The sequence below is a fragment of the Salvelinus alpinus genome, chromosome 36 (assembly GCF_045679555.1).
Source record: "Salvelinus alpinus chromosome 36, SLU_Salpinus.1, whole genome shotgun sequence".
Classification (NCBI taxonomy): domain Eukaryota; kingdom Metazoa; phylum Chordata; class Actinopteri; order Salmoniformes; family Salmonidae; genus Salvelinus; species Salvelinus alpinus.
This window is the reverse complement of record NC_092121.1, coordinates 6196419-6223727: the sequence shown is the minus strand read 5'-3', so window position 1 is coordinate 6223727 and position 27309 is coordinate 6196419. Positions and strand designations below refer to the sequence as shown.

Here is a 27309-nt window from a genome sequence, read left to right as displayed (position 1 = left end):
GTTTTATGTTTTTATATTTGACATATTTAACTGCTGCAAATTCAGGGCCAGTTCATCCCTTGACTTTATTTTCCCACAATCGTATGAGCATGTCTATACCCGTCTATTCCTGTTCATAATCCTCATAAAAGGTTGATGGTTTGATGTGCCGCTCCTCCCTGCAGCCCAGAAGAACCAGTTCATGACCCAGAATGGTTTCACCATGTACATGCTGTCCCTGGAGAACGATGTGTTTAACCCCGACCACGCCAGGGTGCACCAGGACATGACCAGACCTCTGGCCCACTACTTCATCTCATCCTCACACAACACCTACCTCACCAAGGACCAGGTCACCAGCGCCAGCAGCGCCGAGCCATACATCAGGTATTGAATACACACGTGCGCACACACAAACACACATATGCATGCGCATAGACGTACACACACACACACAGGCTTATGCACATATGCATGCACACAGGCATACACACACACACACACACACACACACACACACACACACACACACACACACACACTAAGAATATGTACTGTGTGAACCAGAGCTCTGAACCAGGGCTGTCGCTGTGTGGAACTGGATTGTTGGGACGGGGACAAAGGAGAGCCTGTCATCTACCATGGACACACCCTTACTTCTAAGGTGCCCTTCAAAGAGGTCATCGAGACCATTGCCCAGTATGCCTTCAAGGTGAGTAACATTTTCTTTTAAATTACAATAAAGAAAATACCCCCAAAAAGTGAGCACACCTGGCCTGTGAGACCCTCTTAGTGGGTTGGGGGGATGATGGACAGATGGTTGTGTGATTTGTAGGGAGGCCAAATGTTTCACCTTAACCATCATGCCCATATGTCTTCCATATGTGACTGTTTATGGAAAGCAAAGTATTCCTCATCAAAACAAAATAGATTTAACAAGCAAATCTAGACAGTTGACTTTCTGCCTTTGCCAACGTTCAGTTCAAGCTACAGTCATAGTCTTGGCTCAAGACTAAGACTAAGACTAGACTGCTGTCCAACAGCTACTTGGCCTCAGTGTAGTCCAGAATAAACCCTGGCTTATTACCTAATGAGCTTATGGTTTCTCTTACATTTTAATGAGTGGCCTCTTATGAACCAACCCTTGTGTTTTCCCGTAGGCCTCCCCGTACCCACTGATCCTGTCCCTTGAGAACCACTGTACGGTGGAGCAGCAGACAGTCATGGCCAGACACCTGCGCACCATCCTGGGCAAGAGGCTGCTCACCAAGCCCCTCAACGACCAGACTCTGAAGGACCTGCCCTCTCCTGAGGTACGACACACACCCCTGTCCCCAGCTCTCTACTCACCCCCTGTCCCCAGCTCTCTACTCACCCCCTGTCCCCAGCTCTCTACTCACCCCGTGTCCCCAGCTCTCTACTCACCCCGTGTCCCCAGCTCTCTACTCACCCCGTGTCCCCAGCTCTCTACTCACCCCGTGTCCCCAGCTCTCTACTCACCCCCTGTCCCCAGCTCTCTACTCACCCCCTGTCCCCAGCTCTCTACTCACCCCTGTCCCCAGCTCTCTAGGACACACACCCCTGTCCCCAGCTCTCTACTCACCCCGTGTCCCCAGCTCTCTACTCACCCCCTGTCCCCAGCTCTCTACTCACCCCCTGTCCCCAGCTCTCTACTCACCCCCTGTCCCCAGCTCTCTACTCACCCCTGTCCCCAGCTCTCTACTCACCCCCTGTCCCCAGCTCTCTACTCACCCCCTGTCCCCAGCTCTCTACTCACCCCCTGTCCCCAGCTCTCTACTTATCCCTGTCCCCAGCTCTCTACTCACCCCCTGTCCCCAGCTCTCTACTCACCCCCTGTCCCCAGCTCTCTACTCACCCCCTGTCCCCAGCTCTCTACTCACCCCCTGTCCCCAGCTCTCTACTCACCCCCTGTCACCCCCTGTCCCCAGCTCTCTACTCACCCCCCTGTCCCCAGCTCTCTACTCACCCCCTGTCCCCAGCTCTCTACTCACCCCCTGTCCCCAGCTCTCTACTCACCCCTGTCCCCAGCTCTCTACTCACCCCCTGTCCCCAGCTCTCTACTCACCCCCTGTCCCCAGCTCTCTACTCACCCCCTGTCCCCAACTCTCTACTCACCCCCTGTCCCCAGCTCTCTACTCACCCCCTGTCCCCAGCTCTCTACTCACCCCTGTCCCCAGCTCTCTACTCACCCCCTGTCCCCAGCTCTCTACTCACCCCCTGTCCCCAGCTCTCTACTCACCCCCTGTCCCCAGCTCTCTACACACCCCTGTCCCCAGCTCTCTACTCACCCCCTGTCCCCAGCTCTCTACTCACCCCCTGTCCCCAGCTCTCTACACACCCCCTGTCCCCAGCTCTCTACACACCCCTGTCCCCAGCTCTCTACACACCCCTGTCCCCAGCTCTCTACTCACCCCCTGTCCCCAGCTCTCTACACACCCCCTGTCCCCAGCTCTCTACTCACCCCCTGTCCCCAGCTCTCTACTCACCCCCTGTCCCCAGCTCTACTCACCCCCTGTCCCCAGCTCTCTACTCACCCCCTGTCCCCAGCTCTACTCACCCCCTGTCCCCAGCTCTACTCACCCCCTGTCCCCAGCTCTCTACTCACCCCCTGTCCCCAGCTCTCTACTCACCCCCTGTCCCCAGCTCTCTACTCACCCCCTGTCCCCAGCTCTCTACTCACCCCCTGTCCCCAGCTCTCTACTCACCCCCTGTCCCCAGCTCTCTACTCACCCCGTGTCCCCAGCTCTCTACTCACCCCGTGTCCCCAGCTCTCTACTCACCCCCTGTCCCCAGCTCTCTACTCACCCCCTGTCCCCAGCTCTCTACTCACCCCCTGTCCCCAGCTCTCTACACACCCCCTGTCCCCAGCTCTCTACTCACCCCCTGTCCCCAGCTCTCTACTCACCCCCTGTCCCCAGCTCTACTCACCCCCTGTCCCCAGCTCTCTACTCACCCCCTGTCCCCAGCTCTACTCACCCCCTGTCCCCAGCTCTACTCACCCCCTGTCCCCAGCTCTCTACTCACCCCCTGTCCCCAGCTCTCTACTCACCCCCTGTCCCCAGCTCTCTACTCACCCCCTGTCCCCAGCTCTCTACTCACCCCCTGTCCCCAGCTCTCTACTCACCCCGTGTCCCCAGCTCTCTACTCACCCCGTGTCCCCAGCTCTCTACTCACCCCCTGTCCCCAGCTCTCTACTCACCCCCTGTCCCCAGCTCTCTACTCACCCCCTGTCCCCAGCTCTCTAGGACACACACCCCTGTCCCCAGCTCTCTACTCACCCCCTGTCCCCAGCTCTCTACTCACCCCCTGTCCCCAGCTCTCTACTCACCCCCTGTCCCCAGCTCTCTACTCACCCCCTGTCCCCAGCTCTCTACTCACCCCCTGTCCCCAGCTCTCTAGGACACACACCCCTGACCCCTTCTGCCTAAGAAACCTGTTGTCCTTTTCTACTCTCTCTCCCATCCCGCGCATGTTTATGGAACGATTGTGGAATACTAACAGGAATATTAACATATGTTTTGAAGCATGTCTTGTCTTGTCTCTGCAGGAGCTTAGGGGTCGTATCCTGGTGAAGGGGAAGAAGGATGTTCATCACCTGAACCAGCTGGGGAAGACCAGCAGCTTTGATACCAGCTCGGACGACGAGGCATCAAGCAGCAACAAAAAGGACAAAAAGGACCCTACCAAGGTGCTACATATTTACCTTCCATGTGACTGAGACGGCACTGTAAGTCTACAGAAATTGATCAGGAACACGCTGTAAATCAAGCATTTCTCTTGTGCATTCTGTGTTGCTGGCTCAGGCGGTCTCATCTAAGCTGAGCCCAGAGCTGTCTGAACTGGTGGTGTACTGTCGAAGTGTCCCCTTCCGCGGGTTCCAACACTCTACCCAGAAACCACCCGATGAGATGTCATCCTTCAGTGAGAATGACGCCCTCAAACACATCAAGGACACAGGCAAGGGGCTTAGGAAGACATAACTCGAACCGAACAGTTTTCTGTGAATCAGTTCCTGTTGAGATCCTATAATGACTCATAGTTCTTACTGGCACTGTAGTTGTAGAGAAAGTCCTTGAATACACGGGTGCATTTGTGCATCACGTTGTTGTGCATATTTGTGTGTGTCTGTCTTTTTATTTGCGTTTGAGGTATTGTAATGGGTCTCTTACCCTGTCCTCTCATCACCTTCCAGGAAAGCTGTTTGTCAGACATAACAGCAGACAGCTGAGCCGGATCTACCCCTCCGGGCAGCGCCTTCAATCCTCCAACTACGACCCCCAGGATATGTGGAACGGCGGCTGCTCGATGGGTCAGCACTCTGGGCTGGAGGGGGGTGGGGGGTGGGATGGAGGAGGGATATGGTACAGGTGGCTCATTTATTTACTTTGCTGCCTGGTAAAGTGTGTTCTGTCTCTCTCTCTCTCTCTCTCTCTCTCTCTCTCTCTCTCTCTGCCTGCAGTGGCTCTAAATTTTCAGACTCCAGGGGAGCAGATGGATCTGAACCAGGGCCGTTTCCTGCCTAATGGCCGCTGTGGATACATCCTCAAGCCCAGCTTTCTGTGCAGCCCCAGCTCCAACTTCAACCCAGAGATCACAGGAGGCGGGCCAGGACACATCCCCACACAGCTCACCATACGGGTGAGAAACCTTCTGGGAATCAGATTCTGTTGTGGTGGTTTATATGTGGTAACTGCCTTGTTGGAATAGCAGTGCACATTTTAGTTAGCAGTGGTATGGAAACAGACCAAGGTAGTAAACTACTTCACCTTATTAGTCATTTTGTAAAATCATGTAAAATCATTTGAATAATTTTCATATTAGAATTTTATATGCAAAGGCACAAAAAGTAATTGGGGTGATTTTGTGTTCAGATAATATCAGCACAGCAGCTCCCTAAGATCAACACAGACAAGCCCAACTCCATTGTGGACCCACAGGTGTTGGTGGAAATTCACGGGGTGGCCATTGATAAATCCAGAGACAAAACCCACCGAATCGACAACAATGGTAACCTTCCACTCATCTATTGCACATCTATTATACTCACGGGTTGTATACACCCTTGAGTTCACATATTTACAATATTAGAAATAGAATTAGAAGAACATAATAGTACTAGGAACATTTTACATTTTACCATGAATGAGCATAAGTATTCATGGTAAATGAGCATAAATAAATGAGCATAAGTAAAATGATACTTCTCGTTGTAGAGGCCATTATCCAGGTCTGTGGAGTACTTTCAGGCTGTGATTGGTGTTGGACGGCAGTGTCTGACAGCTCTCCTATGCCCCCTGCAGGTTTTAACCCACGCTGGGACAGCACTTTGAGCTTCCAGCTGCAGGTCCCTGAGCTGGCCCTGGTACGCTTTGTAGTGGAAGACCATGACCACAAAGCCAAGAACGACTTTGTGGGCCAGTACACCTTGCCCTTCACCAGTCTCCGTACAGGTACTTGGATACTGTGTCTGTATTGTAGGGGTGTTTGTGTAGCTAGTGTGTCTGTGAGGTGACACTGACACCAGTGAGTCTATTTTTTCTCTAGGTTACCGCCATATCCACTTGCTGAAGGCAGATGGCTCCAGCCTCTCTCCGTCAACCCTTTTCATCCATGTCAAGGTGTCCCGTAAGGGGGTCCCCATCAAGACTGTGTCTGAGCGCATGCCCTTGGCTAAGAGCGAGGGCAAAGCATGACCCCTATCTACCTGAACTAGTGCCACACTTTTCTGATAAGTGTAACGGAGGACGGTCTAAAGTTATACTGTTACATAAGCCCCATGCTTATCTCATCTTGGGGGGGGGGGGAAGTCTCCCTAATTGGGGTGAAAAGGACAAGCTGCTGCCTGTCTATGTCCTAGTACTCATCTCATACACCCAATTTAGAATTGGCAGGACATATAAGGCTCCCTGGCCACAGAGAGGAAGACATCAGTCCTCCTCAGTCAAACCTGGATGGGAGTCTTGCCTGTTGACGAATAGTGTTGGCTGGGAGAGAAACTCTCTGGCCTGTTGCTGTTGTGAGAGTATTCTGTACTCTGTCATCAGTGCATTCAGAGTGTTTCCATAGAAACATGACTTTGGCGCTGGACCTGTTTTGCACCAGAACTCTACCTGGCAGCCGTCTGCCTACTATGAAGCCAATATAGTTTTTTTTTCTCACTCAAAGCCAGGTTTGTGTCCTGGAGCCTCTGGAGAAGATCATGAAGACGTTTCCCAACATTTTTAACATATTTAAAGTGAAGAAGTATGTAACTTTTTTGCTACTTTTAGCTGATGTGTGGTGAGCGTTCTGGCACAAAATGGTCACCGTGCATCACCCAGGTGGGTGCCGCACATTGATGGTGGATCAGATGAGTTTCCCCCTACTATGTAAAGCTCTTTGAGTACCTCAGTTGGTAGAAAAGCACTATATAAATCCAATCAATTATTATAACTTTTTTACTATTACAGAATTTTATAGAAGCGTTTTATCAGGGCAAGACTTGTAGTTGAGCTCCTTTTTCCAGGACAACGATAGTGTTATATGACTAAATTTCATCGTTAAATTAAGTCTAGTTGTTGTGGTATTGGTCTGTCACGCCTGGCATGACACAGTCCAAAATACTGAATGAATGCCTAATCTTAGTGACAGAATGAATACTTAATGTTTTTGTAATGTGTTTGCAACAAATTGTGTTTGCTGCAATTGATGAAACACACTTATTTCAGTGTGCAATTTCTGATAGGAGTTTTTAGATTATATTTAACATTGTTGTAAAATGTTATATTCTAATGTAGTTACAGTATTCTAATCTAATTATCTCAGTAAAAATGAATTCATTTGCATACTGTATGTACTTTCTCTGACACTAACTTCCTTTAGCTAAATAAAAACAGCATCAAAGTCACAGAGGGTCAAACCAAGACTTATGCAATTGACCATGATTATATTGTATACATATAATTGAATTATTAGCTTTCATGAATTTCCAAGGTCAGTTTTCATTACGAAGCAGTAATCCACAATGCACTAGTTGTTATTGTTACTGGACTTTATTATTTGTATTCTTTCCTCTGGTCCTCTAAATTTAAATTCAAAGTCACTTTGATTTTGAAAAACGGCAAATGGTTTTGACAGTTTAAAATACTACATTTGCCTTATTTCAATGGAAACAGCTGTTAGTATTCTTTCTTATAGTTGCTAAGACAGTATATTGCTAAGTTGCTAAGACGTACCTCAATGTCTCTTCAATTGTGTACTTTGTTGTGACTTATATCTGTGGGCATCAGATTCATATGGGTCAGTGTTAAATCCAGCCACCGAATCTGAAAGGTCTCCCAGTCCATTTAACAACAAAAAACACTTACATCCAAACTTTGAAGATGGTGTATCTTCATAGTACTATAGAAACAAATAATTCCCCTGAGCTTCAGGGGCAATATTATCATTTACATTAGTATAGTAAGTGACATTAGCACAGTATTTATTTGGCTGTTTGCTTCATTCATCTCACAAACTGGTTTGTATTGTACTGAATGAGAAGAGAGTAATATTATTTTAACACTTAAGTGTGAAAGCCTAGAGAAGCATGTTCAGTTTTTATAAAAACTATTTTAACCCCATTGTGCCCTTCTGTATTTTCAATTCTGGCATACTATTTCAATGTTTTTGTGCTTGAATGGTGTCTTTGTGAGAAAACGGATTTATTTTTGAGGGAAGTGAAGTAGGAGATAGTATGCACAGCATACTGACACGCAACACACACAGAGCCTCCTTCTGCCATATAAATGAGTCATATACACTACCGTTCTTAAGTTTGGGGTCACACAGAAATGTCCTTGTTTTTGAAAGAAAAGCACATTTTTTGTCCATTAAAATAACATCAAATTGATCAGAAATACAGTGTAGACATTGTTAATGTTGTAAATGACTATTGTAGCTGGAAACGACTGATTTTTAATGGAAAATCTACATACAGAGGCCCATTATCAGCAACCATCACTGAAGATCACATACAACGCAGTCTACTACTCCCTTCACAGAACAGCGCAAACTGGCTCTAACCAGAATAGAAAGAGGAGTGGGAGGCCCCGGTGCACAACTGAGCAAGAGGACAAGTACATTAGAGTTTCTAGTTTGAGAAACAGACACCTCACAGATGCTGGCCTTCTAGGCAGAGTTCCTCTGTCCAGTGTGTGTTATTTTGCCCATCTTAATCTTTTATTAGCCAGTCTGAGATATGGCTTTTTCTTTGCAAGTCTGCCTTGAAGGCCAGCATCCCGGAGTCGCCTCTTCACTGTTGACGCTGAGACTGGTGTTTTGTGGGTATTATTTGCCAGTTGAGGACTTGTGAGACGTCTGTTTCTCAAACTAGACACTCTAATGTACTTGTCCTCTTGCTCAGTTGTCCCCCGGGGCCTCCCACTCCTCTTTCTATTCTGGTTAGAGCCAGTTTGCTCTGTTCTGTGAAGGGAGTAGTACACAGCGTTGTATGAGATATTCCATTTCTTGTCAATTTCTCGCTTGGAATAGCCTTCATTTCTCAGAACAAGAATAGACTGACGAGTTTCAGAAGAAAGTTATTTGTTTCTGGCCATTTTGAGTCTGTAATCGAACCCACAAATGCCGATGCTCCAGATACTCAACTAGTCTAAGGAAGGCCAGTTTAATTGCTTCTTTAATTAGGACAACAGTTTTCAGCTGTGCTAACATAATTGCAAAAGGGTTTTCTAATGCTCAATTAGCCTTTTAAAATGATAAACTTGGATTAGCTAACACAACGTGCCATTGGAACACAGGAGTGAGGGTTGCTGATAATGGGCCTCTGTACCCCTATGTAGATTTTCCATTAAAATTCTGCCTTTTCTAGCTACAATAGTCATTTACAACATTAACAATGTCTACACTGTATTTCTGATCAATTTGATGATGTTTTAATGGACAAAGAATGTGCTTTTCTTTAAAAAACAAGGACATTTCTAAGTGACCCCAAACTTTTGAACGGTAGTGTACATGTCTAGTCAGTCTGTGGTGCTGGATTCCTTGGAGAACATCAAACTATCACAACTAATTGAATATCAGTGTAGATGAATAAACCTCCATTTGTAAGTTTGACTCTTTTCACCTATACAGATGTTTTAAAGATGTATGACTAATGTGAAATCAAAAGACAGAAATCAGTGCATCATACAGTGGTGGAAATAGTACCCAATTGTCATACTTGAGTAAGGCTATACAGTAGATACCTTAGTAGGAAGTTACTCAAGTAAAAGTGAAAGTCAAAAATATACTTAAATATCAAAAGTAAAAGTATAAATCATTTCAAATTCCTTATATTAAGCAAAGCATTATCTTGTTTTTAAAATTCACAGATAGCTAGGGGCACACTCCAACACTCAGACATTATTTACAAAAGATGCATGTGTGTTTAGTGAGTCAACCAGAACATAGGCTGTAGGGATGACCACGTGTTCTCTTGATAAGTGCGTAAATTGCACACTTTTCCTGTTCTGCTAAGCTTTTCAAAATGTAACGAGTACTTCGGGTTGTCAGTAAAAAGTTAAATATTTCTTTAGGAATGTAAAAGTAAAAGTTGTCAAAAATCTAAAAAGTAAAGTACAGATACTGCAAAACTCTTCTTAAGTAGCACATTAAAGTATTTTTACTTAGGTACTATACACCACTGGCATCATATGATTTTACCCAGGTCAAGATTTGCTGGCACCCCCATACTGTCTATGGATGGAACATATCAACACAGGTGAGTCTAATGATGTATCTAAACCCTGATGTCATATCGGTCATATTGGCACTCCCCAGAAGGAGCAGTCCTCACTAAGAATGAATGTACTTCTACAGTATTACAATTAAATATTTTAAGGACCAAATTACATGTATTTAAGTATTTTGTTGTTGTGGCGGAAACAGTAAAATTAGTCATTTCTAAAAACAATACTTTAAGGAAAATTGTTTTATTAAATTGTTTCATTTTTTATTTATAGCTCACATCTGAGTGGTCACCTAGTGTATATATAAATCGTTGGGTGAGTCACAACTACGTGACATTGTTTAATAGACAACTGAGGCTCAGTCCTGTTTAGGGACATGTTCCTTACGTAGCCCTATGCATCCATTTGCCTGCTTCGAAAGTGTTAAAAAAAAAAAAACATAACCTGTCACATTAATAACTACAGGAACCAGAATGCATCACAACAGTCGGCCAATAGTATCGCAGGTTGTTTTGAGGCGTTGAATGCACGCGGTGGTTCTTCACTTCCTGGTTAAAGATGGCGGATGAGAATGAGACAGCACCGAAGCCGGAGAAAGAAGAGGAGGTAGAAGAAGACCATGGACATTGCAGTGATTGCGAAAATGAAGAGCATCACTTTGATGATGGGTAAGGGTGCACACCTATTTGTAGCACGATATAAAATGTGTCATGCTATTGCGCTCGTTTTAAAGATACGATGTAAGCTAAACTCAGCTGGTCTTGAGAAACCCAATTCAACTAATCCCTCCCACTTTCTTTTGGATTATTGGTGATAACGGTTTAACGTTACTTATTGCCAGCTTTTCGCTCTGATTTGATCTAAATTGGTTATGTTCCTGTTATGGGCAGGGTTTCATGCTGTTCCTCCTTTTGCTTTTATCGCGAGGCATAACGTTAGCTAACTACCATTGGTCACTGTACAAGAAATTGAACCATATTATGATCAATTACATACAATTATGCGGTGAAGACCAACACAAATCAGATTGTAGTACAATATTAAACTGGAACACTTGATTTCGAATAGAGAACAGCGCCCAAATGTTAAATACAACGTCTTAAGTCAAATGCGAAACTGATAATGTTAGCTAGCTAGCCAGCTATGCCCTTTTACGACGTTGACCTGTTAGTTAGCCGACTCCCGAAGTTGTGACGCTGTCTGTCAAAAATAACAAACATATTCAGGTAAATAATGATGCATCGTCTGTCTTTTCATCACAGCAACACCATCATGATAGGTGCTAAACGCTTTAGCATAGTTGGCTCATTCCTACCATGCGGTGCCTTTTCTATCCCCAGGAAATGTCACTTATTTTTAGTGTAAAATGTGAATTCCAAAAAGCTTTCAATATAAGGTCAGGTGTACTTTACCTTAACACAGAAATATGACCTTTGAAAGGGAATGTTATTCATTTTGTACATTATTCATCAACTTACATGAGAAATATAAGCCTTATAATAATATTTTAAATCTTCATTATTTTATAGCCCTTGTTAAATTCTCATTTCAATAACGTTTTTTTTCTCATGATTATTGTATTTAATATTTAATATTTTCTTTGTGTCCCTGATATCACATTCCACCCTGTTAGTCTGTTGTAATTCTCCATTTTAAGAAAACAACTCCTTTCTAAAATGACACCACATTCAGGAAGTTGCATCATTTGTTTGGTGGGAAAACTGTGGTGCAAAGGTACAACAATATAAACACACATTTTTGTTATCTATTTTTCCATGTTTCATGTTAGTCTGTATTTCCCACTCATAAATTTCCACCCTGTTACATTAAAAAAATATTATATATATTTCACCTTTATTTAACCAGGTAGGCCAGTTGAGAACATTTACAACTGCAACCTGGCCAAGATAAAGTAAAGCGGTGCGACAAAAACAACAACAGAGTTACACATGGGATAAACAAACATACAGTCAATAACACATTAGAAAAATCTACGTACAGTGTGTGCAAATGTAGTTAGATTAGGGAGGTAAGGTAATAAATAAGCCATAGTGGCGAAATAATTACAATTTAGCGTTAACACTGGAGTGATAGATGATGTGCAAGTAGAGATACTGGGGTGCAAAAAAAGTAAATAACAATATGGGGATGAGGTAGTTGGGTGGGCTATTTACAGATAGGCTGTGTACAGGTGCAGTGATCAGTAAGCTGCTCTGACAGCTGATGCTTTAAAGTTAGTGAGAGAGATATATAAGTCTCCAGCTAAAGTGATTTTTGCAATTCGTTCCAGTCATTGGCAGCAGAGAACTGGAAGGAAAGGCGGCCAAAAGGGGTGTTGGCTTTGGGGATGACCAGTGAAATATACCTGCTGGAGCCCGTGCTATGGGTAGGTGTTGCTATGGGGACCAATGAGCTGAGATAAGGCGGGGCTTTACCAAGCAAAGACTTATAGATGACCTGGAGCCAGTGGGTTTGGCAACGAATATGTAGCGAGGGCCAGCCAACGAGAGCATACAGGTCGCAGTGGTGGGTAGTATATGGGGCTTTGGTGACAAAACGGATGGCACTGTGATAGACTGCATCCAATTTGCTAAGTAGAGTGTTGGAGGCTATTTTGTAAATGACATCGCCGAAGTCAAGGATCAGTTGGATAGTCAGTTTTACGAGGGTATGTTTGGCAGCATGAGTGAAGGAGGCTTTGTTGCGAAATAGGAAGTTGATTCTAGATTTAATTTTGGATTGGAGATGCTTAATGTGAATCTGGAAGGAGAGTTTACAGTCTAGCCAGACACCTAGGTATTTATTGTTGTCCACATATTCTAAGTCAGAACCGTCCAGAGTAGTGATGCTAGTCGGGCGGGTGGGTGCGGGCAGCAATCGGTTGAAGAGCATGCATTTAGTTTTACTAGCATTTAAGAGCAGTTGGAGGCCACGGAAAGAGTGTTTGACATTGAAACTCGTTTGGAGGTTTTTTAACAGTGTCCAAAGGAGGGCCAGATGTATACAGAATGGTGTCGTCTGCATAGAGGTGGATCAGAGAATCACCAGAGAATCACCAGCAGCAAGAGCGACATCATTGATATCATTGATATACAGTTGAAGTCGGAAGTTTACATACACTCAGGTTGGAGTCATTAAAACTCGTTTTTCAACCACTCCACAAATGTCTTGTTAACAGACTATAGTTTTGGCAAGTCGGTTAGGACATCTACTTTGTGCATGACACAAGTAATTTTTCCAACAATTGTTTACAGACAGATTATTTCACTTATAATTCACTGTATCACAATTCCAGTGGGTCAGACGTTTACATACACTAAGTTGACTGTGCCTTTAAACAGCTTGGAGAATTCCAGAAAATGTGGTCATGGCTTTAGAAGCTTCTGATAGGCTAATTGACGTCATTTGAGTCAATTGGAGGTGTACCTGTGGATGCATTTCAAGGCCTACCTTCAAACTCAGTGCCTCTTTGCTTGACATCATGGGAAAATCAAAAGAAATCAGCCAAGACCTCAGAAAAAACATTGTAGACCTCCACAAGTCTGGTTCATCCTTGGGAGCAATTACCAAACGCCTGAAGGTGCCACGTTCATCTTTACAAACAATAGTACGCAAGTATAAACACCATGGGACCACACAGCCGTCATACCGCTCAGGAAGGAGATGTGTTCTTTGGTGCGAAAAGTGCAACTCAATCCCAGAACAACAGCAAAGGACCTTGTGAAGATGCTGGAGGAAACAAGTACAAAAGTATCTATATCCACAGTAAAACGAGTCCTATATCGACATAACCTGAAAGGCCGCTCAGCAAGGAGGAAGCCACTGCTCCAAAACCGCCATAAAAGCAATACTACGGTTTGCAACTGCACATGGGGACAAAGATCGTACTTTTTGGAGAAATGTCCTCTGGTCTGATTAAACAAAAATGTAACTGTTTGGCCATAATGACCATCATTATGTTTGGAGGAAAAAGGGGGAGGCTTGCAAACCGAAGCACACCATCCCAACCGTGAAGCACGGGGGTCACAGGATCATGTTGTGGGGGTTCTTTGCTGCAGGAGGGACTGGTGCACTTCACAAAATAGATGGCATCAAAATTATGTGGATATATTGAAGCAACGTCACAAGACATCAGTCAGGAAGTTAAAGCTTGGTCGCAAATGGGTCTTCCAAATGGACAATGACCCCAAGCATACTTCTAAAGTTGTGGCAAAATCGCTTAAGGACAACAAAGTCAAGGTATTGGAGTGGCCATCACAAAGCCCTGGCCTCAATCCTATAGAAAATGTGTGGGCAGAACTGAAAAGCGTGTGCGAGCAAGGAGGCCTACCACTCTGACTCAGTTACACCAGCCTTGTCAGGAGGAATGGGCCAAAATTCACCCAACTTATTGTGGGAAGCTTGTGGAAGGCTACCCGAAACGTCTGATCCATGTTAAACAATTTAAAGGCAACGCTACCAAATACTAATTGAGTGTATGTAAACTTCTGACACACTGGGAATATGATGAAAGAAATTAAAGCTGAAATAAATAGTTCTCTCTTATTTTGAGTTTTTACAAAGATAAAATGTCAGAAATTGTGAAAAACTGGGGCCTCCCGGGTGGCGCAGTGGTCTGGGGCACTGCATCGCAGCGCTAGCTGTGCCACCAGAGTCTCTGGGTTCGCGCCCAGGCTCTGTTGCGACCCGGGAGGTCCGTGGGGCGACGCACAATTGGCCTAGCGTCGTCCGGGTTAGGGAGGGTTTGGCCGGTAGGGATATCCTTGTCTCATCGCGCTCCAGCGACTCCTGTGGCGGGCCGGGCGCAGTGCGCGCTAACCAAGGGAGCCAGGTGCATGGTGTTTCCTCCGACATATTGGTGCGGCTGGCTTCCGGGTTGGAGGCGCGCTGTGTTAAAGAAGCAGTGCGGCTTGGTTGGGTTGTGCTTCGGAGGACGCATGGCTTTCGACCTTCGTCTCTCCCGAGCCTGTACGGGAGTTGTAGCGATGAGACAAGATAGTAATTACTAGCGATTGGATACCACGAAAAATTGGGGAGAAACGGGGGTAAAAAAAAAAAAAGTGAAACTGAGTTTAAATGTATTTGGCTATGGTGTATGTAAACTTCCGACTTCAACTCTATACAGAGAAAATAGTCGTCGTCCTGAGAATTGAACCCTGTGGCACCCCCATAAAGACTGCCAGAGGTCCGGAATACAGGCCCTCCGATTTGACACACTGAACTCTATCTGAGAAGTAGTTGGGGAACCTGGCGAGGCAGTCATTTGAGAAACCAAGGCTATTGAGTCTGCCGATAAGAATGCGGTGATTGACTGAGTCGAAAGCCTTGGTCAGGTCGATGATGACGGCTGCACAGTACTGTCTTTTATCGATGGCGGTTATGATATTTTTAGGACCTTGAAGGTGGCTGAGGTGCGCACCCATGACCATCTCGGAAACCAGATTGCATAGTGGAGAAGGTATTGTGTTTTTTTTTTTTTAATGGTCGGTGATCTGTTTGTTAACTTGGCTTTCCAAGACTTAGAAAGGCAGGGCAGGATGGATATAGGTCTAACAGTTTGGGTCTCTCCCCCTTTGAAGAGGGGTATGACCGCGGCAGCTTTCCGATCTTTAGGTGTCTCAGACGACCACACATGCTGACCACACTGCTCACATTACAAAATAAATATACACATACATGTTATTCAATCATTGCAGCCACACTGCTCGCGTGCGCCAACAAGCGTCTGCGTTGCCAGGCTCTAAAATATAAGTCAGTTCTATTTGTGATGCTGAACGCGGTGCAAGTCCTGCCTCTCCCATCTCCTCATTGGTTTATAGAAGCAGATACCCACGTGCCATCTCCTCATTGGTTATACCTACATGGGTGATTAAAAGATGAACTGACGTCGGTCGGTCGTGGTAATACACCTTTTATTATGAAAGTTAGATGCCAATCTAAAGATGCCATATAAAGTCCAAAGAAGAAAAAGCCTGGAAGGAGGAGAGATGACTAGAAACGATTCGGTTGACCGTTTTATTTGTGGATTAATTGTCGGAGTAGAGGACCTTGGGCATTTCAGGTAAAATAACAATAACGTTTATATCCTATGACAAATTAGCTAGCAACAGCAAGCTAGCTAAATAGGACAAATTAGCTAGCAACTGCAAGCTAGCTAAATAGGACAAATTAGCTAGCAACTGCAAGCTAGCTAAATAGGACAAATTAGCTAGCAACAGCAAGCTAGCTAAATAGGACAAAATTAGCTAGCAACTGCAAGCTAGCTAGCTAAATTGCCATAAATGTGTAATGCTTTTCAACCTGTCCCCAGATTAATATAACTGGTTCAGAGTTTTTGATATTTCAACCTGCGTGTCGTGATCGCGTTTGGTGTGGGTGGGACAAAATACATTTGTGTGCGTCAGGTTTGGGTATGGCGTTAGGCTAAGTTATACAGAAAATTAACCACTTTTCATATGTTTGATAGAGAAGTTAAAATCCTGTTCAAGTGTTCACCATTATACTAGCTCAATCTTGCTCACTCAGAGCGCTATGGCTAATTTGTGTTCCAAACTTCCACCCAGTTTGGTTCCACGCTGTTAGTTGGAAAATGCACCCCAAAAAATAAGTGCCTGAGTTTGACCAAAATATTTTTTTGATAGAATGCACGGGGGAAAAAATACCCCCCCCCCCCCCAAAAAAAGCACCGCATATATGAGGTCCAAAAAGCACTGCATATATGGAATGACCAAGTTAAGCTAGGTGACAGCTGTCTGACATGAGTGATACACTTGATGCCGGAAATCTCAGACTTCAGTGCATTCAAGACAACTGGGAACTTGGGGGGTATGACATTTGGAAACGAGCTCCGACTGGGGGAAAAACATTTTGAAGTGTCATCCATCTTGGAATTCCAAGTCGGAAACACAGGCGTCTTTCTAGAGCACCGATGTGAGCGTCATTTTTGCCAGAAGAAAATGTAAGTAACTGCTCTTAACGTTCCTTCTGTAAATTGCGGGGTTGACCTAACCATATAGTGACATGTAGCTATTTGTTTAGCTGGGATGCAACCATTGTCAAAACTCTCTTGGTTGCATCGAAGCTATTGGTTCTGCCAACAATCAACAACAACCTATTTCAACTGGGTGTGGATTACAGCCCTTGTGTGGCTTGATGTCAGCGTGTATGTGAGCGTCTGGAACCCTGCTAGGTAGCTAAATAAGTTAACATGAATATTTGATAGCTAACGCTAGTTAGCTAAATGAAATGAAAGGGTGAATGGTTCTGGATGGTAGTTAGGCTCGACTGCTGGAATGGAAGCCTGTCGAATAAGCCATTGAATGGTTGGTCGTCTATTGTTCCTGTCAGTGTCCCCTTAACATCCCTCATACACACACAGACACGCATAGCCACACACACTCCCCCCGGGGTCATGTGATTTACCATCTGTCCTGGTGTTACAAATACAGGCCAGTCCATAGCCTCACTCCCCCCTTGGGCGCTAATGGGATCATCCCATCATCCCGTTCTTGTAAGTATACTGCTGTCTCCCTGTCCTGCCCAGGAAATGGGCCTCAGGGTGGGGGCTTTTCTAGAGTCCTCGGTGATCAGGGGATGGAGGAATAACTCCAACCAATTTAAATTAGCTTAGGGATAAACTGTAAGTTATCTGTATTTGGGACAAAAGGTCACCACATGCTTGTTTCCAACATATCTTATAAGATGCTGGGTATTTTAGGTTGGTAATGAAGAGGGCTGAAACAGTTGTGGCACGCTCCTGGCCTATGGAAAGTCTTATAGTTACATGTTTTTTTGTTGTTGTTGTCCTATGGTAGTGACAAGGGCCAGGGAGATGACAGCGGTGCCAAGAAGAAGAAAAACAAAAAGAAGAAGAAGTCTGGGGCAACTAAAGAACCTGCGGAGGAGGATCCGCTAGGCAAGGTAGATGTATGTACATGTGTGTAGGCTACATGAGTGAGTGAGTGGGGGCAAATGTTTTTGCTTTGTTTGTGTCCCTCTGTTCCTTAGAGAGAGAGAGAGGAGTTCTAGAAGGACCGACATTGACTTATTGTTCTGTAACTTTTGAAAACGGCCTCAAAAAAATTGAATGGAGATTAGTGGGTGTGTTTTTGAATGTCTGTGAAGGATTGTTGTTTTGCATTTGACAATTTGTTTCCTTTTCAACCCTACATTACTCTCTTTTCTCTCTCTCTCTACACACAGGTGAACTCGCTGCCTGCTGATAAGCTGCAGGAGATCCAAAAGGCCATTGAACTGTTCTCTGTAGGCCAGGGCCCTGCCAAAACCATGGAGGAGGCAAGCCGACGCAGCTACCAGTTCTGGGACACACAGCCCGTCCCCAAGCTAGGTATGACATTTTGCAGGGGTACCAAAATGTCTCCAGAACCTCACTGTAGGGATTTGACAACGCTATGGCCTACTCGCAATGCGCTCTGTGTGTCCTGGGTGCGCTCTGTGTGTCCTGGGTGCGCTCTGTGTGTCCTGGGTGCGCTCTGTGTGTCCTGGGTGCGCTCTGTGTGTCCTGGGTGCGCTCTGTGTGTCCTGGGTGCGCTCTGTGTGTCCTGGGTGCGCTCTGTGTGTCCTGGGTGCGCTCTGGGTGTCCTGGGTGCGCTCTGGGTGTCCTGGGTGCGCTCTGGGTGTCCTGGGTGCGCTCTGGGTGTCCTGGGTGCGCTCTGTGTGTCCTGGGTGCGCTCTGTGTGTCCTGGGTGCGCTCTGTGTGTCCTGGGTGCGCTCTGGGTGTCCTGGGTGCGCTCTGGGTGTCCTGGGTGCGCTCTGGGTCGAGAGCCTAGGCCTACTGCTGAAATGCGCTGAATTCATTCAGGAACATAATGCTCTGAATTTATGAAGGGCCTGTTTCGCAATTCAAAATAATGTCATTGACGATCAGTTACTCTATCATTACTAAATATCAGTTTCACTTGCTTAGAAACCTTTACATAGTGGCGCAGTGACAGTCTTATTTTGGGAGAACCCTGAGTGACCATATCTTGGATTTAAATGCTTTAAATGGGCACTTCTGAATTCCCCCCCCCCCCCCCCCCCCTTATTTATCCGAATATGTTGATTGTTTTTGACAGACCATGTCACAAGTTCGGGAGTCCGGATGAATATGAATTATTCCCAATATTGAAACTTGGTAGATTTTCAGGAAAAGATGAATCCCTAGTGACTGGATGGGCATTTGAAAGAATTTCACTATTCAAGTAATATCATGACATTTATCCGGATAGGCAAAATAATGTATATTTAAAAAATAATATATGTTTCAATTTACGAACTGGCTTGCTTCGCAGCCTGCACGACTTGGGAGAGAGGTGCCGCTTCGCTTGCATGCAGCAGTGCGGGGGATAGTCAGGGGTCGGTGTGTTTGACACAGGAGAGAGACAGTACCCATACACACTTGCCCTAGTTAGATAACCCAAGGCATCTACACGTTTGTCTATCATCCCATCTGGTAGTGCCTGTCTTGACTGCATCAATTCGATGTAAAGAGGCTAGCTATGTTAGCCAGCTAACTCTTAGCTAGCTACAGTGCATTCGGAAAGTGTTCAGACCTTTTGACTTTTTTCACATTTTCTTATGTTACAGCCTTATTCTAAAATGTATTAAATCGTTTTTTTCCTCATCAATTACCCATAACGACGACGCAAAACCAGGTTTTTAGAAATTGAAATATCACATTTACATAAGTATTCAGACCCTTTACTTTGTTGAAGCACCTTTGGCAGCGATTACAGCCTCGAAGCTTCTTGGTTATGACGCTACAATCTTGGCACACGTGTATTTGGGGAGTTTCTCCCATTCTTCTCTGCAGATTCTCTCAAGCTCTGTCAGGTTGAATGGGGAGCGTCGCTGCACAGCTATTTTCAGGTCTCTCCAGAGATGTTCGATCAGGTTCAAGTCTGGGCTCTGGCTGGGCCACTCAAGAACGTTCAGAGACTTGTCCCGAAGCCAGTCCTGTGGGAAGGTGGACCTTCGCCTCAGTCTGAGGTCCTGAGCACTCTGGAACAGTTTTTCATCAAGGAACTCTGTGTGATTTGCTCCGTTCATCTTTCCCTCAATCCTGACTAATCTCCCAGTCCCTGCAGCTGAAAAACATCCCCACAGCATGATGCTGCTACCACAATGCTTCACCATAGGGATGGTGCCAGGTTTCTTCCAGACATGACGCTTGGCATTCAGGACAAAGAATTCAAACTTGGTTTCATCAGACAAGAGAATGTTATTTCTCATGGTCTGAGAGCAATCTCCAAATGGGCTTTTTACTGAGGAGTGGTTTCCGTCTGGCCACTCTACCATAAAGGCCTGATTGGTGGAGTGCTGCAGAGATGGTTGTCCTTCTGGAAGGTTCTCCGATCTACACAGAGGAACTCCGTAGCTCTGTCCGATTGACCATCGGGTTCTTAGTCCCCTCCATGACCAAGGCCCTTCTCCACCGATTGCTCCGTTTGGCCAGGCGGCCAGCTCTAGGAAGAGTCTTGGTGGTTCCAAATTTCTTGCATTTAAGAATGATGGAGGCCACTGTGCTCTTGGGGACCGTACCTGCTGCAGACATTTTTTGGTACCCTTCCCCAGATCTGTGCCTCGACACATTGCTGTTTTGGAGCTCTACGGACAATTCCTTCGACCTCATGGCTTGGTTTTTGCTCTGACATGCTCTGTCAACTGTGGGACCTTTATATAGACAGGTGTGCCTTTCCAAATCATGTCCAATCAATTGAATTTACCACAGGTGGACTCCAATCAAGTTGTAGAAACATCTCAAGGATGCTCAATGGAAACCGGATGCACCTGAGCTCAATTTCGAGTCGCATACCAATGGGTCTGAATACTTATGTATTTTTTAAATAAATGTTCTACATTTCTCAACCTGTTTTTGCTTTGTCATTATGGGGTATTGTGTGTAGATTGATGAAAAAAATCAAAAACAATTGAATCTATTTTAGAATAAAGCTGTAATGTAACAAAATTTAGCTAACTTAATTTTGTAATTTGAATTCCATTTCGTATTGGTCTCTAATCTCCCATGTTGCTTGCTACACACAAAGCTAGTGCCACGTTGATTGGCTGACAATAATAACAGAAGCGTGAAACCCGTGTTGGCTACGTTGTCATTTTATGGGTCGCACGTCATAAAAACGACATTGAAAAGGTGGTTTTATGGAATTAAGAATTTAAAATGTCATGGTGGGTCCTTGTGTGTAGCAATTTAGAAATTGCTGCATATTGCGTTTTATATACTTTTTTCAGTGTATGTAAGTAGGGGTGTGGACCAGAACCAGTCAATATCTGGTCTGACCACAATTTGCCTCATGTAGCGTGCCACGTCTCCTTCGCATAGAGATCAGGCTGCTGTTTGGCCTGTGCAATGGTGTCCTGCTCCTCTTCAATGGCTTTGCGAAGTTGATGAATATTGGCGGGAACTGGAATACACTGTCGTACACGTTGATCCAGAGCATCCCAAACATGCTTAATGGGTGACATGTCTGGTGAGTATGCAGGCCATGGAAGAATTGGGACATTTTTCAGCTTCCAGGAATTGTGTACAGATCGGGCCGTGCATTATCATGCTGAGACATGAGGTGATGGTGGTGTGGCTGAATGGCATGACAATGGGCCTCAGGATATCGTCACGGTATATCTGTGCATTCAAATTGCCATCACTAAAATGCAATTATTCATTGTCTGTAGCTTATGCCTGCTCATACCAAAATCCCATAGCCACCATGGGGCACTGTTCACAACGTTGACATGAGCAAATCGCTGGCCCATTTGACGCCATACACGTCATCTGCTTGGTTCAGTTGAAACGGGGATTCATCCGTGAAGAGCACCCTTCTCCAGCTTGCCAGTGGCCATCGAAGGTGAGCATTTTCCCACTGAAGTCGGTTACGACGCCGAACTGCTGTCAGGTGAAGACCCTGGTAAGGACGACGAGCACGCAGATGAGCTTCCCTGAGACTTTTTCTGACCATTTGCAGAAATGATTTGTTCAAACCCAGTTTCATCAGCTGTCTGGGTGGCTGGTCTCGGATGATTCTGCAGGTGAAGAAGCCAGATGTGGATGTCCTGGGCTGACGTGGTTACACGTGGTCTGCGGTTGTGAGGCCGATTTGAATGAACTGCCAAATTCTTTAACTACAGTGTCGTTTTCTACCATTGCGTTGTACTTATGGTAGAGAAATTAATATTCATTATTCTGGCAACATCTCTGGTGGACATTCCTGCAGTCAGCAGGCCAATTGCACACTCCCTCAACTTGAGACATCTGTGGCATTGTGTTGTGTAACAAAACTGCACATTTGAGTGTAATTTTATTGTCCCCAGCGCAAGGTTCTCCTGTGTAATGATCATGCTGTTTATCAGCTTATTTATATGCCACACCTGTCAGGTGGATGGATTATCTTGGCAAAGGAGAAATGCTCAATAACAGGGATGTAAACATTTGTGCACAACATTTGAGAGAAATAAGCTTTTTGTGCATATGAAACATTTCTGGGATCTTTTATTTCAGCTCATGGGACCAACACTGCATGTTTTGTTTATGTTTATTACATTTTAGACAGGCTTTTCATTGTTAAAATTTGCCTAAGATTTGTTTCTTAAATAATAACTCACTCTGTGTAGAAATGTCACGTAAATGATTTAATTTAGACAAGGCTTTTTCTTTGTTAAAATAGGCCTATGATTTTTTTTTTTTCCCAGAAAGGACTAGTGACCTGAGGAGATTTGATATGAATAGTCCAATTGGCCTCTTTGTTTTTGGATTAAACCTACTATGATGGCTCCCAAGTGGCGTTGCGCTCTAAGGCTCTGCATCTCAGTGCTAGAGGCGTCACTACAGACCCTGGTTCGATCCCGGGCTGTATCACAACCAGCCGTGATCGGGAGTCACGGGGTGGCGCACAATTGCCCCAGCGTCGTCCGGATTAGGGGAGGGTTTGGCCGGGGTAGGCCGTCATTGTAAAATAAGAATTTGTTCTTAATTGACTTGCCTGGTTAAATAAAATAAATGTTATGCTTTGTATAGTTACGTTGAATATGCAGATTGCTAATATCCTCTTACATTGCGTTTTGTTGTTAACCTTAGGGGAGATGGTGACATCGCACGGTTCCATCGAGCCTGACAAAGACAACATCCGGGAGGTGCCCTACAGTCTTCCTCCAGGCTTCACGTGGGACGCCTTGGACCTGGGCGATGCCGCTGTGGTGAGGCGGCTTCTCTACAACCCCTCCACCCCAGACTGAGTGTCCCAAAAACAATATAGCGATTGCAATCAAAATACTTCACTTTTGGTTGGTGGTTATTCCATCAGCTGACCCCACTTTACCCTACTTAATTTAACCCTAGACCTTTCAGTCGTTGCTCAGTCTCTTCCTCTTCCTCCTCTTAGCTGAAGGAGCTGTACACTCTGCTCAATGAGAACTACGTGGAGGATGATGACAACATGTTCCGCTTCGACTACTCCCCAGAGTTCCTGCTCTGGTAACTTTTTATTACTTAGCTACGTCACCTTTGTTGCTCAGCTTGTCTCATTTATGTAACAATCTCTTTCAATAGATATCTCTCTTATGTTAGATGTGTTATCTTTTAAAGGCAGGAGTTTTTTTCTGACCAGCAAAACTTGGCCCTCGTGTTTTCTGTCATAGTTGGGAACTGAGCTGTAATTGTGATGTCTCTCCCACAGGGCTCTGCGTCCCCCAGGCTGGCTGCCCCAGTGGCACTGTGGGGTGAGGGTGAACTCCAACCAGAAGCTGGTGGGCTTCATCAGTGCCATCCCTGCCAACATCCGCATCTATGACCAGTCAGTGAATATGCATCATGCTCTTGTTCACACACTTTTGTTACTCCCAAACACTGTAGTATTTTAATAAAGCTAACAATAGGAATGTAATATTTGTTCCTTGATTATATAATTTCTTGTGTTAATTTGCTGTAAGGAGTCAGACATTGAGGCCTTACTCACTTTAGACTGTTTTTGTCATTTAGAGATAAGAAGATGGTGGAGATCAACTTCCTGTGCGTCCACAAGAAGCTGCGCTCCAAGCGGGTAGCGCCAGTCCTGATCCGAGAGATCACTAGACGGGTCAACCTGAAGGGCATCTTCCAGGCTGTCTACACCGCTGGCGTGGTACTGCCCAAACCCGTGGGCACCTGCAGGTGGGTCACTGAGAGACGCACCAACCACACCACACCACACTACACCCACACCAGACAGATACCCATCCAACCAAATTCATATGCTCGTAAACACAAAAACAAAGTAAGCGAAAAGTGATCTGTTATCGTCTGTATAGGTACTGGCATCGCTCGCTGAACCCACGCAAGCTGATCGAGGTGAAGTTCTCTCACCTGAGCCGGAACATGACTATGCAGCGCACCATGAAGCTGTACCGTCTGAATGAGGTGAGTCAGTGAGCAAAGCGCCATCTAGCGGCTATCCTCTGCACCACACCCGACCGCCCAGCCGTCACCTGATGCCTCTATTTGAAATGTCTATTGTGTTGACGTGAAACTCTCCATTGAAAGGGATGACCTTCCGTCTCCTTCTCTCCAGGCCCCAAAGACGTCTGGCTTGCGGCCAATGACCAGGAAGGATGTTCCGGCGGTGCATCGCCTGCTCCTGGAGTACCTGAGCCAGTTCCACCTGGCCCCCGTCATGAGCCCCGAGGAGGTGGAGCACTGGCTGCTTCCCCAGGAGAACATCATCGACACCTACCTGGTCGTGGTCAGTACCATTGTTAAAATGTACACTACCGTAGACACCTATAACATTGCACATTGCAACACCTTACACACCTAGTAAATGGTATACACTGAGTAGACCGTTACACATTACCATATATGGACACCTATCCAGATACCCTTTGTAGACTCTTCTACCTCTAGACAACATTGTTCACCTTATGTCACCTTCAGAGCTCTGCAAATGCATTTCACACACATCTAAAATGGAGTGAATGTTAAGTTGGAGGATATGTTTTCCCTCCCTGTGGCAGACCTCTGGGGGCAAGGTGACGGACTTCCTGAGCTTCTACACGCTCCCATCTACTATCATGAACCATCCAGTGCACCGCAGCCTCAAGGCAGCCTACTCCTTCTACAACGTGCATACCACCACCACCCTGTTGGACCTGATGTCTGACGCACTCATTCTGGCCAAGTCGGTGAGTTGTTTCTCTTGGTTCAGGCGGCTGGGGGTTGGAGGTCAAATGGGAGTTGGATTTGGGTACAATGTCAAATATTGACTGTTTACACCGAGTATACCAAACATTAGGAACACTTTCCTAATATTGAGTTGCACCCCCACTTTTTTGCTCTCAGAACAGCCTCAATTTGTCGGGTCATCGGCTGTACAAGGTGTCGAATGCGTTCCACAGGGATGCTGGCCCATGTTGACTCCAATACTTCCCGCAGTTGTCAAAGTTGGTTGGATGTCATTTGGGTGGTGGACCATGCTTGATACACACGGGAAACTGTTGAGCGTGAAAAATGCAGCAGCATTGCAGTTCTTGACACAAACTGGTGCGCCTGTTACCTACTACCATACCCCGTTCAAAGGCACTTAAATCTTTTGTCTTGCTCATTCACCCTCTGAATGGCACACACACACAATCCATATCTTAGTTGTCTCAACTTTAAATCATTTTAACCTGTCTCCTCCCCTTCATCTACACTGATTTGAAGTGGATTTAACAAGGGACATCAATAAGTGATCATAGTTTTCACCTGGATTCACCTGCTCAGTCTGTCATGGAAAGAGCAAGTGTTCTTAATGTTTTGTGTACTCAGTGAATAATTCATCTTGAACTCAATCCCTTTCCCCCATCTCTCTCCACATCCCCCTCTCTCCTCCATATCTATTGTCAATATCCAGAAAGGGTTTGATGTTTTCAATGCACTGGACCTGATGGAGAATAAGACTTTCCTGGAGAAGCTCAAGTTTGGCATCGGAGACGGGAATCTACAGTATTATCTGTACAATTGGAAGTGTCCTAGCATGGGATCGGAGAAGGTGCGTCATGATGCCCGTAGTTCATATTTACTGATAGTTCAGTCCGTTCCTGGAGCGGTGACTCTTTTTCACATTGATATAAATTATTCATGGTAATATGATGATATTGAAACAGTGTTTTGTGATACCTAGACTGTACTGTAGTTGTTTCTTTTTCTGATACAAAAGGAGGAAGTGTTATGAGAGAGGGAGGGAACCATTGACTTGATTATCTTGCTATCGGCCTCACAGATGTCATCATCTGGGTTCTCATTTTAACTTCTGGTGAAACTATCATAAGCTTCCATTTTCTGTGGTTCACAGGTTGGCTTAGTACTACAGTGACATCCCTCTTCACCCCCCGAGCGTCACAGTTAGGCCAGGAGACCACACGACGCACTGACCACCTGACAGATGGACCGATGGACTTCCTGGAAAGAACCCACCGCCCATTTTTATTTCTTGACCTTTGAACTTTGACCTGCACTACCGCTGCCAGGCAGGGAGTCGGGGGAGTTGGTCCTTCTCCACACTCCACGCTCTCTCTCCCTCCCATCACATGGACCTTAAGCCATTTTAGTTACCATCCCAACTGAAGTCTGTCATGATTGTACCAGATATCTTATACACACTGCACAATTCGCTATATAACACACACACGTAACTACACAACATACATGTACAGTAAGACAAACATGACAGGAAAATGATACTAACACATACTCACTAGATGCTAACATTTTCTTTTCCTTCATGTGTGCGATGTGCTTTTTCGAAACAAATCTCATCATCCCAAAAGTAAAGTGTTTAGATTTTTCTCTCTAAAAATCAACAACATTTCAAAGGAAGAACAACTAAACAAAAAAAATAAGGTAATTAATATCCAAAGTGGACACAAGACAAGGGCTTCTGTCCGTTTTTTTTTTTTTTCTCGCGCTATTGAGGCTTGAACCTGCAGATTTACTATCAACCCCTCAATTGTCTTCACTGTAGGCGTTCTAGAGTTGACTGTACACAGCTGATTGAGGGGTTTTGTCCTTTATATTTTTTATTTTTTTATTAATATATTTTTTTGATCCTATCTGTACTAACTGCCGTGATCCATTTAGAAGCCCTGTTCAGAAGAAAATACAACGATGACCGTTAAATGGAATAGCTGTCAACAAGAACTTAACAATTTGGAGTAGTTTGGACTTCTTTTTTTCTTTTCTTTTTTTAACGTTGCGGCCGGGAGAGCAGATATCTGGAGTAGGGGAATGGTTGGGTGGGGGCTGCTGAGAGGGGGCACGGAAGGGACTGGATACTGTTTGTGGGTGTAACACCTCTGAAATTGAGAATCAAAACTGTCAAGGATTTTGGGGACCTGGGCCAGGGAGGGGGCTGGGTAACACCCAAGTAAACTTTTTGTTTTTATGTAGAGTGTTGGATGGGATGCAAACCGAAATGAAAAACGGGTCTCGTGGTTTTATGATGCAGGAAAACAAATGTGAAGATGCAGGGGAATTTTTGTGCAAAATAAAATATAGAAGTTGCTGTGAGGTTTTGTAATGGTTGCTCTCAGGTGATTTCTATCCTTTAGTTTATCATGAGGATATTCACTGGGTTAC

The 27309-nt window shown here is 45.2% G+C and overlaps 2 protein-coding genes across 5 annotated transcripts in view; both read left to right on the top strand.

Moving 5' to 3' along the window:
- LOC139565045 (1-phosphatidylinositol 4,5-bisphosphate phosphodiesterase delta-3-A-like) overlaps positions 1-7601 on the top strand; it is a 28094-nt gene extending 20493 nt beyond the window's left edge. Inside the window, exons 6-15 of the mRNA XM_071385058.1 lie at positions 165-366; positions 547-691; positions 1140-1292; positions 3548-3688; positions 3804-3957; positions 4193-4309; positions 4460-4638; positions 4872-5007; positions 5301-5450; positions 5545-7601. Of these exons, the coding sequence (XP_071241159.1) occupies positions 165-366; positions 547-691; positions 1140-1292; positions 3548-3688; positions 3804-3957; positions 4193-4309; positions 4460-4638; positions 4872-5007; positions 5301-5450; positions 5545-5693 (1526 nt within the window). The 3' untranslated portion in view covers positions 5694-7601. The remainder of the gene's footprint in view (positions 1-164; positions 367-546; positions 692-1139; positions 1293-3547; positions 3689-3803; positions 3958-4192; positions 4310-4459; positions 4639-4871; positions 5008-5300; positions 5451-5544) is intronic.
- A 2596-nt stretch (positions 7602-10197) lies between these two features.
- Positions 10198-27240, top strand: LOC139565517 (glycylpeptide N-tetradecanoyltransferase 1-like). 4 transcript variants are annotated; one of them, XM_071385928.1, is made up of 12 exons: positions 10198-10375; positions 17522-17627; positions 17910-18054; positions 22798-22916; positions 23102-23193; positions 23396-23512; positions 23698-23868; positions 24006-24114; positions 24266-24436; positions 24708-24875; positions 25586-25723; positions 26027-27240. In XM_071385928.1, exons 1-12 carry the CDS (start codon positions 10266-10268, stop codon positions 26045-26047), a joined length of 1467 nt encoding a protein of 488 aa, XP_071242029.1. In that variant the 5' UTR covers positions 10198-10265; the 3' UTR covers positions 26048-27240. The 4 variants fall into 4 exon arrangements, with proteins under 4 accessions (XP_071242029.1, XP_071242027.1, XP_071242028.1 ...); XM_071385926.1 differs by having other exon boundaries at positions 17522-17633; XM_071385927.1 differs by having other exon boundaries at positions 10240-10375; positions 17519-17627.
- Positions 27241-27309: the final 69 nt, after the last annotated feature.

Coding starts and splice junctions, on each gene's coding strand:
- LOC139565517 (XM_071385925.1), top strand. CDS start 10,266: ATGGCGGATGAGAATGAGACAGCACCGAAGCCGGAGAAAGAAGAGGAG. Junction 23,194..23,395: donor TCCCCAGAGTTCCTGCTCTG/GTAACTTTTTAT, acceptor TCTCTCCCACAG/GGCTCTGCGTCCCCCAGGCT. Junction 23,513..23,697: donor AACATCCGCATCTATGACCA/GTCAGTGAATAT, acceptor TTTGTCATTTAG/AGATAAGAAGATGGTGGAGA.